The sequence below is a fragment of the Neomonachus schauinslandi genome, chromosome 2 (genome assembly GCF_002201575.2).
Source record: "Neomonachus schauinslandi chromosome 2, ASM220157v2, whole genome shotgun sequence".
NCBI classification, from domain to species: domain Eukaryota; kingdom Metazoa; phylum Chordata; class Mammalia; order Carnivora; family Phocidae; genus Neomonachus; species Neomonachus schauinslandi.
The window spans coordinates 47,332,121-47,344,670 of NC_058404.1; the positions used below are offsets into that span (position 1 = coordinate 47,332,121).

A 12,550-nucleotide genomic window follows, 5' to 3' on the forward strand; every position below is an offset into this window, starting at 1 on the left:
TGGAAATCCAAATAAGTCTGGATACATCTTCAGGATCACACAGACTTTCAAGACTCAGCCACTCTTAGCAGCTCCTGCAACATTTCTCTGCCTAAGAGCTGGTTCCAGAAGTATAGAGAGCCCACTGCAACCCTGGGTCACTGTGCTGCTTGGAACACAGATGCCCCTAATCGCTAACCCTGCTAAGAATCTGGGTTTCCATCTTTCTGAATATTAGGAGAGGGTTTTAGGGCTTTTAGCATTCCTCTTCCACACACCATCCCATTCTTGCCTCGAAACTGTGTTAAGGAAGATACATATTTTTTTCAAGAGAGTTGAATGCCAGGAGAGGGGAAATCTGCAAAGAGAAGAAAGGATGTGGACATTCTAAGATTCATGCTTAAGAGTCCAAGAAACAGGATCATCTTCCTCAAATCCTGTCTCTGAAGTTCTGTGGGGCTCACACCTCTGTGCTCAACCAGGTCACAAAAGAGGGCACGTGTGGCTCTGTCAAGGGAGAATTCCAAAGGGGCCCCTCGGTTGGGAAAGTCACCGGCTTTGGCTCTTCTTTTAGGTGAGACACGTGTCTCCACCCAGGATGCAAAGCCTGGGACACACTACAACATGGGAATTCTCTGCACTGCTCAGAGGAGAAGGCTGAAGGCTAATATAAATTTTTTTAAAAGTCACAAAGAGTGAATACCAAAAGGGACATGTAGACTATTTAGAAAGTGGACGGAGCTGGGAATGAATTGATGAGTTTGAGTATTTGTGTACGTGCATGGACTGAATCACTGTTTCTGCATCGGGCTGTTCTATAGGAATCTATATAAGGTACATGTTCTTGGGTCAATAAAATGATGGAAAAAAGAGGGGGATGCAGGATGGGGGATAGAAGTCTAGTAAGTAACTGCAGTAATAATCACACACCTTTTAAACTTGTTACTACTGGTTTGCATCATTTTCATTTTACATCAGGAAGAGAAATTCCTCTCTCTTCCGAAAAGGTCTTAATTTCTACCTCTACTTACAATAAGTTACACGTTTATTTATTTAAATAATTGTAAAACATTTTAAAATTTTTCCCTTTTTTTGTTTTTTTTTTTGTTGTTGTTTTTTAAAGAGATTAAACTATAAGCAAACACACATACAACAATATTTCTTCATTCAATTCAGGTTTCGTTTAAGAAAGTCTTCCATGCTGGTACCCTGTTTTGTTCAATTTTTTTTTTCTGCATAAACTAAATTGGTATCTGAAAGGCTTCATAGAAAATAGAAACTTTCAACTTTTTTTTTCCTACAAAGAAAAACAAATAGTATCCAAAATATTAAGCATGAATTGTTTGCCAATTTTTTCTTAAATATTTTACAAACATAGGAAGGTGGTTCTCATAATGTTCATAACAAAGAATTGCATTTCTGCTCTTAGCACTGACTACGTCAATGACATCTTTTGTCCTTGTCCCCAAGAGGGTCAGTTTGTGTAGCCACCGTGAGAGCTAGATGAGAAACATGAGACCAGGTAAAATGCAGCTCCTTGCATACCCAAATCTGTCCGTCATGTTCATTCTGGGGCACAATTCTCCCCAAAGAGCTCCTAGTGCTTTCTTCATTATTGGTCCATCAGAATAAGTAGTTTTGTGCTATAAGAAAGCAGTTCTTCCTCTTCTTTACATTGGGGGCACGACAAGTCCGGTCATGGCTGCAAGGAAAGAGTGGTATAGGAATGAGACTCAGAGATGTTTACACTTATGTCTCCAACCCAGAGAGAGGGGCAGCGCTGGGGACTGACAGAGTCTGGTACAACCCAGGGAAATGGTGCATCAGCTGATGTGGGAACCCATTTTCTCCAGGTTTGATCTAGCACACAGCCTGTCAGCGACACGGAAGCCTTACAGAATCACTGCAATATAAACAAGGCTTGTTGAAGTTTTGTGGGGAGGCCAAGAGCTATGTTTTGTCTTGTTTTATATTAATGGGTTGTATACTTGACATGATAGACATAAACACGTGAGCTAAGTTTTAATGTATTTGCAATATATTTATTTTTCATCATTAGACTATCATAATTTCTAGATTATACGGTTTCAAATCACTTAGTTGAAACAGGAAAGAAAACTCCAGGTTGCGAGCCATTGAGTAACTTTCCATGCATCATTTATAACAAACAAGGCTTTCTATGCACCCTAGGTTTCTATCCATTCTAGCTGAAACGTGATGAGCTTTTTTTTTTTTTTCTTCCCCTAACTAGCTCATCTTCCTTTGGCTTTCACTGCTGATATGTAATGCTTGTTCACTAATGAATGATGATCCACTGGAATAGAAGACTTAATTTAGTTCCTAATTTGGGAGTCACCCAATCTCCACTCTTCACCCCTTCCATCCCCTGCTAGTGCCCAATGTCTCCTCCATCTAGTGAAGAGGACACAGACAATACCTGTGGGGGGGCATCGGGTCCAAGGCCTCCCCAGAGCAGCATCAGCACAAAGGGGAAAAAAATCACACAGCAAAACGCACCCCTCTGACCTTGGCTTTCAGGTGAGGAACCCATAGAATTTCCACATTCTTGGAAATCGGCCGAGTAGTTTCCTTTCGTCAAAACTTCAAACCATATCTAGTATTTGATCCCTTGAGTTTTATTGTCTCTGGCTCATCTAGAGCTTATCAATTATCATAGAAGCATTTCGCTGAGTGGTGCTTACTAAGCTGATAAGCAAATGGCCAAAATTCTTCCTGCTTGCCCCAACCCCACTTCTTACTCCTCCCCCTGCTCCTCTTCCTCCCCTCTCCCCTCCCTCCGCCCCTTCTCTCCATGCCAGCTAAGTCTTCTCAGGCAAAATTGTCAGCCCTCTAGTTCCCTGCCCATACAGCCTTTATTGAATGTTTGTGAGATCTGGATTAAGGTCTTACACAGCTAGCAAAGCCTTAATTATTTTTGCCTGTATTACTATATATTGAATCGATGTAACTTTTCAATAAAGGCAGTTCAATTCTGGACACTCCCCGATGATTTGGAGACATAGCAACCCTGGTAATTATCCCAGAGTGTAGGAGGTTTTTTTTGTTTGTTTGTTTTATATATTTCTTTTCCTGGAGGGAGCTGGAAAATGAATCAGGCACATAGTGCATAATATTATCTCCACAATCTATACTCATCACTGCAAAATGCCTGATAAATGAGGTAGAAGGTGGGACAGTGAACACTGCACGTACAGCTCTCTGGTGGTAGGATTCTGGTTCATATTTTCAACTTTAACTTGTCTATTACACTTAAAACTCATCAGCGCCTTCTTTTTTCTGCGTCCTCAGAGAGTTACCTAAGGAGCTTATTAAAAGGGCAGAGCCGCTCAAAGAAGATCCAGTGCGTGCCGGAAGACCAGCAGATTTCACATATTTTCCTTCTTTCTACTCTCACATCAGGCACTAGGTGGGCTGGATCTCTGCTACGTGGTGACCCTGACTTTTTGCTTGTAGAAACCACAGCCAACAGACAGAAAGCAGAAGTTAACTGGAGAAAAAGTAAACATGTTCACTGGTGGGGAAGGGAAGCATGCTGAACCGCACTTTGTCCAATTCCTTTCTACCTTTGGCATTTCACGGGAAGGCAATAACCCCCCTTCGGTCCAGGTGAAAAGCAGGTATGGGTGAGGGGTGAGGAGAGGAACTGCACTGCTCTTGTCCTTGGAGAGGTAGTGGGCTGTCACAGCACAGGCTCTGGAGTCAAAATGTCTGAGGTCATCTTACTGTGTGGCCTTGGGAAAACGACCTCACTAAAAATGATGATAACGGCATGACTTTCCCCTTTCAGTCACATGTGAGGCTTGAGCAAGATCATTCATGTAAAGCGCTTGGTTCGGCATCTTGCACGTGGCGCTCAAAACCAGCAAGTCTCAGAGCGGGTTGGTGGCACGTGGCCTCTGTAGATGATTGAGACCATCTCACCTTAGAAGTCGAGAGAAGAACCTCTCCATCAGCCTGTGATCACCCCAGCACTTCAGACCACACTTGTACTCTCCCACTGTCTGTCTCTAAAGAGGTGAAGCTTTGTGCTGATCACCCCTGCAATCCCAGGATTCCTTCACTCAGTGACTATGGCTGGAGACAGCATTTGATGTCAGCTCGTTTTTGTCCCTCTATGTATCAGTGGGACACCTTGTAGCATTGGACCTGGAGCTTCTAGCCACCTGATGCAAAATGAGGAAACGTGGCAGCCTGCACTCCTAATTTAGGCGCTGCCCACATCCTCCCCCTCCTTTCCCTGTCTTCCTTCTTCTTCTTAAGGTTCAAATCACCAGAGAAATTTAGAGGGAATTGTAGGATCCAAAAGAGGCTCAGGACTTCTCAGTGATTCTATAGAAATGAGACTAGATCCCAGAGCCTACGTGTAACTGATGACATCGTCACTCCCACAGATACTTCCTCAGCCTCTTTATTCTGACCTGCACTGACCAGGAGCTCACATGGCCAAGGACCCTAGAGAGGGTCTTATGGCTATTTTGGCTACTGCTGCCCCCGCAGAGAAACCTCACTGTGACCACAAAGACCCTTCCAGCTCTTTGGGCCAACTCAACCCTGAGCGGGTAATACCACAGCAAGTCTTGGGCATGCAGCAACAGGCAGGGTAGGGATTCCAGGTCATGGGAGCCAGTAAAAAATTCGTCCTGGCATCTCCCGGGGCAAAAGCCAGGAGGCCCCACACGTGAGTCTCTCTGGACAGTATAGACCCAGAAGATCTGAAACAACCAGCTCAACTTCCCCAACTGAGTGAGAGAGGAGGTGAGGGAGGGGTGGTAAGTGGAAGTCAAGTTATACTTTTTCTCCTCAAAGTGAAGCTGAAAATGTTGGCCAGGGTTGCCTGGAACAAGGAATCCCTCCCGACTTCCGCCTACACCTGCATTCCCTCTTAGCCTTTTGTGGTGCCCCCCACTCTGCATTTCCCCAACGAGAACTGTGGGGCCCCCACTTTGTTAAGGGACGTGACTAAAACCACAGAACTTAGAAAGGGGAGACATCGTCACTGAAGCGGGCATGCAGAAGGGAAAGATACAGCAAATACTTAACATTTGCATACATTTCCCAGTCTGGAGATGAAGCCACTCATAGAAAAAGTTATGAGCATATCTCTCAGGGATGCGATGGAAACCAATGGTCCTTGAGGAGATCTGGGGCAGGTGGCGACACTGAGCTACAGGCTGAGCCTGTTTCTCTAAGGATCAGACATCTAGATGAAAGTGAAATTCTTCCCCCTCAAATAGACAGATGTTTCCAACTACTCACACATTGGGTAGCATGTTACCCAGCTGCTTTGTCTAGATGGAAGTAAAAGAATTTTCAGGGACTCTTCTGAGTGCTGGCTTTTCAGTTCCCATTTCACAGTTTCTCTCTCAAGTCACTTGACTTTGAGGAGACACCCCTGTCTCTTATGGTAGAATGGGACAGGAACCTACCATACCTCCCAGAGCTCTGCTCAGCCACAACTGGCAGATGAACCCTCACAGGTGACCCAGAGGATCAAGAGTCTATGCACAATCATAAAGCTACTAGGCAGATGCCGTCCCAGGGATGGCACAGCTCATCGGAGACTCTGCTGACCTCAGAGGCTTTGATCCATGAGGGGTTAACCCAACCTCTGCCCTGCTTGGTTTTATCCAACACTTGCTTGTCATGAATGTTTTCATGTCAAGACTCAAAGAAGAGCCTAACAATAATGTGGGTCGTCGGGATCCATAGTGTTCAGCAGGTTCCAATTTGCTCTTTTGCCATCAGCTGCCTCCCATTCACAGTGAAATGATTAGATTCTCATGTACTTATCACATTTGTGTTATATTGTGTCATACTATATTTTCAGGCATTGCTCAAAAATGGGTTTGATGGGTGATATTAATTTTTGTACTTAGACAGTGTATGTCTTTTTCTTCTTTCTTCCCTGCTCCACCCCTGATCCGACACCTGCTATCAATCTGACTGGCATGTAACCAGAATTCTCACAATGTGCTGGTTGCTCCTGATGGATTCTGTCCATGTATGCCATGGGAATAGGTATGTACTGCAGATGGGCAAGCCCGTCAGATAAGCAGCAATCACCATGTGGTATCTGATGTGACTCGGCACCTTCGGGGAAATCGTGACATGGCCTTGTGGAAAGCAAAGGTCTGGGAAGTCCAGACACTCCTGGAGGGTATATAATGCTCTACCATAGTTAATTCTATGATCTTGAAGAGCTGTCCGATTTCTCTGTTTTCCCCCATCTTGTTCTCAGGTGGTGTACTAGCTCAGTTCTACAAGCCATCTGTGTCCCATGATGGAAACACCAAAGCATCTCCTTGTAAGTAAATGGCTAGAGATAGGGAGTGATGCTGTGCTGTTTGCTCTTACTTTGCTGGCCCTGTGGCCCATTTATCATGGTGGTACCAAAGCGGGACCTTTGCTTACCTCTGAATCCATTTCCATTGCCACTGGAGCAGGCAGGTGAAGGGGAGCCTTGTGGCCTGATGACAGGGGCAAAGGCACTCTTCTGTTTGACAGCAGGAAAAACTGAAGAGGAAAATGGGAGGATGGAGGAAGTGCTAGAAGATCCAACAGTGGGACTTGATGACATGACTGGAAAGCAAAGGCACAATCCTCTTAGGAAGGGACAAACTGAGGAGTTAAGTTCTTTCTTCAGGACACACAACCTATACACATTCATCGAGAAATTACTCATTCACTCCAGGCACTGTCCTAGATTCTAGGAATTAAAACAAATTGAATGTGACAGCATCCCTGCCCTGCCCTGTGGGGGAAACATACGAACAAAACAATGATTAGGGTAACAGCCCTACTGGAGGAATGTACACAGTGCTAGGGAGACTCAGCAGGCAGAGTGCTCTTCTGCCAGGGAGTCAGGAAGGCAGCAGCAGGAGGTAATACTATGATAGGTCTTTGTTCATGAGTAGAAGCTTGACAAAGAACACTTAGACCAAAATCTGAAAAATCATCAAATCTACTCAAGAATGGAAACTGCTTTTTTACCCTAAAAAGAAGTCCTGTCTGGGAGCTCTATGCTTCCCTGGCAATTCTCAGGGCTCCAGAGGTTTGATCTCTGAGAGTGCCATCTCTATGGGCCACTGCCTCATTAAATGTAAATGTTTATTAACATCTAGATTACCTCCCTCTCTCTCTACTTTCAGAGCTCCTGGGAAATGAAGCTGCAAGTCAGACCCCTCTGATGTAATGTGCAGAAAAAACACCAATATTAACAACAAAATTACTTAAAGGAAGCCAAAAGCTAAGTGTTGTAATTTCCAAGAAAAATAAAGGCAATTTCCACAATGAAATGTCCTACCTCTTAATGTCAGATACTCTACCAAGTTACATCATACAAGAAGATAATTTTATCTTCTATGTTCAACTAGCTCAAGTAAGGGGTAAACTAGAGTTCACAAGGGTAAAATTGTCAGATACAGCATCTTGTGGAATAAGGTCAAGTTCCAGAGACTTATTTTAGCACATTCTCCAGAATTCTGAACTGTCACATAACTTGGTACAAGAAGTACTGGAACCTAATGGTCAAGGCTGGGAGTGCAAACTTCTGCTTCGTATCTTCAGTGACCCAGCTACTCCACAAAGTAAATTTTGAAAGTGAGGACATGAGTGTGGCTTACGGTTCAAAGACCAAGTACAAGGTGAATTGAAGGTCAACTGTTTTGATGACCTGTGTAAGACTCCATCCCCATTTCTCCCCTCTCACTATAAAGATATACTTTGCACTATGGTCACACAATTGCATATATAAAGCAATCATATAGCATAACTCCAATATGATGTTTTGTATAGAAAAACCAAAGACTTCAAATAAAGAGCTTTATCTAAAAAACTGCTTATCCTTAGGTAAGTCCTGATTTAAAGATCTATGCAGAAGGAAGCATCTGAGCACATCTCTGTCTTTCCTCAAGTAACATGAATCAAAAGAATTGGAAAGGAAGATAAAGTCTTGGAAGAATCTCACATAAAACTTGAAGATGAAAATGAGGAAAAAATTGGGCTAACTCACTATTATAGAATAGGATGCAGGGTTAAACATTGGGAGTGGATTATATTCATACACTCAAGCAAAGTCTCCTCCTTTAACATTAGCTTTAGCATCAACAAAATGGGGTCGGGGACCTTTCCCCTTTGTGAAAGGCACAGAATTAGAGACCAAAGGAAAGCTGAGACTCAGGAGGCCCTGATTCCGACAACAGTCCAATCTCTGCCTGCTATGTGAACCATGCAGGCACCAAGATGGCGCCTTGGTTTCTGTGTCTGCAATAGCACCACCTCCCCTCCTACACCGTGATAGAGGAGGGTTTTTGTAAGGTGATTAGGCCTACATATACACACTTGATTCCCTTTATATTCAGTGCAGCACTCACTTTTACAAATATTTCTTGTCTAAATAACAGACCTCAACCTAAAGTGGCTTCATCAGGTCAAATGTGGCTGCCTCTTCTAGTAGAAGAGTCACCTCAAACTTTACTAAGTGACATAAAACAACTGTTGCAGAGTTGAATAAGCACAGAGCTACAACATGCCCATTTAAAATGGTTTTTGCAAAATTTTTGTAAAATGCTAAACTAAGGTCCAAATTAATTTAAAATGTAATGCGACTATATTCAAAATCCCAGAAGGAATTTTAATTTGTATATGTCAACAAACACAATTTCTATGTTTATCTATTTAAAAAGCGACAACAGTGTAAGAGCCAGAAAGTTTTGTTAATACTTCAAAAGTACTAAGGAGGCATTTATCTTAACAGATATTAAAACTGAACGAAAAATCTACATCTGTGAAGCCAGTGTTATACTAGCATAGAAATAGGCAGACAAATCCTTGGAGAAAAAAGAGGCCAGAAACAGACCTGGATATATATGAGAACTGAAACTTAATAAAGGCGACATTTCAAATTAATGGGGACATAAATGCATGGGAACAATACACAAGTCCCCCGGAGACGGAAATTTAAAGCGCCTCCTCGTGTTAAACACTACAGTAAGTGTAAGTGGATTAATGAGTTATTTGCTAAAACAAAATTATAAAGGCTCTAGTAGAAAAATTAGGAAGATTATATAATTTACATAATCCTTTCAACCTCAGAACATCACAAGATAAGATTGGCCACATGACAAAAAAACTTCTGTAACACGCATAGAAAAGGCAAATGACAAATTAGGAAAAATCTTCCTGATAATTATTTAGATATGTTCATATCCTCGATAGCTAATAAGTTTTTAATAAATTAATTAGAGAAAAGAAAAACATCCCGATAAGAAAAGTGGGCTAAGGATAGGAAAAACAAAGTCACAAAAGGAAACAGGAATGAAAATGACCGAAAGACCTAAAAACGTTCAAACTGCTTAGTAATCAAATGCAAATTAAAACAGCAACAAGAGGATACTTTCCACTTTACCAAATTGACAAAGATTAGGAAGAAATGAACAGGGCAGGGAAACAGACACTCTTCCTTTCCTAAGGGGAGCATTCATCTCTTCGGGGGGATTTTGGCAATGTGTATTTAAAATCAAAGTGTTTTAAAATATGCATTTTTTTAACCTAGTAATTTAATTTTGAGAAATTAATCCCAAGGAGATAATCATAAATTTGCAAAAAAAAAAAAATAGATTCAAGGGCATTTTTACAATTGTGAGAAACTGGAAAAAAACAGAAGTGACCAAGCAACAGGGTAAAGTATATTCCGTCTATAAAATAGAATGCTATGCAAATATTAAAGCTAATGTTGGAGAAGAATACTCGACAACTCAGAAAGATATGCCTCCTCAGATGAATAATGCAAATTATGTCATAACATGTACGTCAAGCCCAATTTTATTTTTTAAGAAACCATACAAAGCAAAAGTTTAGAAGGATGCTATATACATCCAAACTTTTAAGTGTTCTCTCTGGCCAATGGATTATGAATGTTCTTAAATTTACTCCTTTCACTTGTCCATATTTTCAAAGTTTTCTGCAATGAACATGTGTTACTTTGATGTAGCAGAAACCAAAGCTGTTAAAATAAACAAATAGAAACTCTCCATTTTGGGGGGGTAAAAAAATAATATAACCCTTAACAATAGGCATAACAGCTTTCCTGCGTGTTAATGTTCCTCTTCTATTTAAGGCTTTACTACCTGCAAACAAGGTTGCCTTTTGACCTTTCTGCTACAAAAAAAGCAAAGAGACTAATAAATTCTCAAATTCCTGGGAAAAGCTTATTGATTGCAGTGAATTTCACAAAGCAAACATCACTCCTCATATCTGTTCTCCATTCTTAGGATACAGGTCTGCATCATTGACAGATTTTATGGAGCCTAGCTTCATATCTGTGACTTTGATAATTTTGCCACTTTTCTTCCACTCCCTCTTTCATTGATCTCATGGCAGAATCCCATTAGGTGTGCATCAGAGTAGACACAGCAATTTCCAAAACATATCCATCTATAGCTGGAAGGCCATACTTTGAAAGTTAACAATAGTCATGCCCACACAGAAATAGAGTGTGTCATTTTTCTTTTCTTTTTTACATTTACATGCTTTTTAAATTGTGCATAATGAGAATGTTACTATTGTAATAGGATTTTTTTCTTTGCTGGAGAAAAAGACAATAGCAATATGTCAAAATGTTAACAAGGTTGTTTTTTATGGTGGGAGTACGCTTTCTTTTTGAAACTATTTCCATATGTTCTAAATTTTCTATAATCATCATTTAATACTCTACAATAGAGTAAATGTCTTGATATTTATTTTTGAAAATATAAAAATATTGCACCCCAGGGCATAGTCTAAGACGATGTAAATGAAGTAGGAATCCCTGAACACAGTTGGATTTCTGTATAGATTCTGTCCCAAATTTGGAATTGCTTGGTGGCGATTCTGCTTTGGAAGAAGTGGTCCCATGAGTGTTGCAAGCTTGTCGAGTAGACCATCTTTGGGGACACCAGAGCACACCATTTTAGGAAAGCTGATCACATATACTTGCAACTGAGAATTTCTCTGGACATCTCTCTCTTTCTACGGATAGAGGCCAAAGAAAAGGCAAATACATCTGGCCCCCAAATCTCTGTGAACATGAGGAGTTAAGGAAAAACCACTTTTCTTCTTATAAGGATCGACTGGCTTGCACAGTCCCAGTTGGAACTCACCGGGCACCATATCCTCCTTTGCACTGAGCCATTGCATTTGTTGGCGCTAAGGGGTCTGTCAGCATTTCACTATAACCCCCTATTGTCAGGGGTTTAGAATTCAGCCATAAAAATTTGCACTGAGCTGGAACTTGGCACACACTGCTACCTCCAGGAAGTGAAGTTTGTATGTGAAATTGAAAAAACATCTGTTTGGCCTTTTTTGAAGTAGTGTGAGAGCAAAAGCAGTAAAGATGCAGGTTTCTGATACTCTGCATCAGAATGACCGTGATGCAAATCCACTTGACTGAGAGGCTTGGCTTTTTTTTCTTCTGAATGACTCTGGCAAGTGATTGCTCCGTGGCACGGCCTGGCCGCATCAGACTAGCTTGAAAAAGACAAGGCAAGATCGTAGACTGGTGTTTTTAGACACAAGCAACAGAACTGACAAAATGGTTTCCCCTGGGCTGTTTTTTGTATTTCCCAGAGAAGTTAAGACTTAGCTGGCTAGAAATACAGGTCAGATGCTATTATAATGAACTCTGTGGGGTAGTCAGTATTTTTGCAGTAGGGGATTTTATCATAATGAAGGCACTGTTTGGAATCCATTCCCAGTTTACGACTTCTTCAGACCCTCCTTCAGAAAATAAAGGTGCAAGAGATCACACGGACCCAGTAGAAGCAAGGAGTGGGTTCTCTGCTGTGTTTCCCCCTCCTGTTGGGCAGGGCGCCTCTTTCTATTCTGCATATGTTGTCTTGTTTTAATGGGTGATTTGAAGATTTGGGTGCTATCATTTTCCTTGTGGCAGTGGGACTGGATGATTGAGAAAGACTAGTGGAAGGAAGCTGTCACTTGCTGGAGTGGGAAGGTCCCCTCCCTACCAAAGGAATTATCTCGTAAGAAACATCAAGCAGTTACCCAGTGGACATATTCATATATCTGTTCATCCTCTCTCTGTGTCTGTCTCTCTATCTCTCTCTGTCTCTCTATCTCTGTCTCTCTCTCTCTCACCCCTCCCTGTCTTTCTTTTGCTCTCTCTCCCTCCTCACCACACTATACACTATATTATTATATTGACCATTTTTGATCTACAAAAATGACAATTTGTATGGCTCAACCTCATACACAGATTTTTATTCATAAAAGTATGTTGAACATGTGAAATTACCATTTGGAGAAACAAAAAAAAAAGTAATTCTATAGTGTTCAGCCTAATTATATATTATAAAAACATGAAATATTTCTTAAATTATTGAATAATTTTAGAACATGGTATTCTGAATCTGATGACATATTTCGAGTCATAATTTTACTATTTATGAATCCTTGAGTAAGTCATACTAACTCTTCATATCTTATAAGGGAAAATGATAGTAATAATTATGATTATAGCCATGGCATAAGGTTGTTGTGACTCTATATTTGAACATGC

General features: G+C 41.2%; 1 protein-coding gene across 5 annotated transcripts in view; it reads right to left on the reverse strand.

Moving 5' to 3' along the window:
* Positions 1 to 1,329: 1,329 nt before the first annotated feature.
* EBF2 (EBF transcription factor 2) overlaps positions 1,330 to 12,550 on the reverse strand; it is a 185,835-nt gene continuing 174,614 nt past the window's right edge. For 3 of the 5 annotated variants that reach the window (XM_021698821.1, XM_021698819.1, XM_021698818.1), the window contains 2 exons: positions 6,412 to 6,579; positions 1,330 to 1,681 (listed from right to left, as the gene is read on the reverse strand). In XM_021698821.1, coding sequence (XP_021554496.1) covers positions 1,650 to 1,681; positions 6,412 to 6,579 — 200 coding nt within the window. In that variant the 3' untranslated portion in view covers positions 1,330 to 1,649. The remainder of the gene's footprint in view (positions 1,682 to 6,411; positions 6,580 to 12,550) is intronic. The other 2 variants (XM_044912563.1, XM_021698822.1) reach the window with 2 other exon arrangements.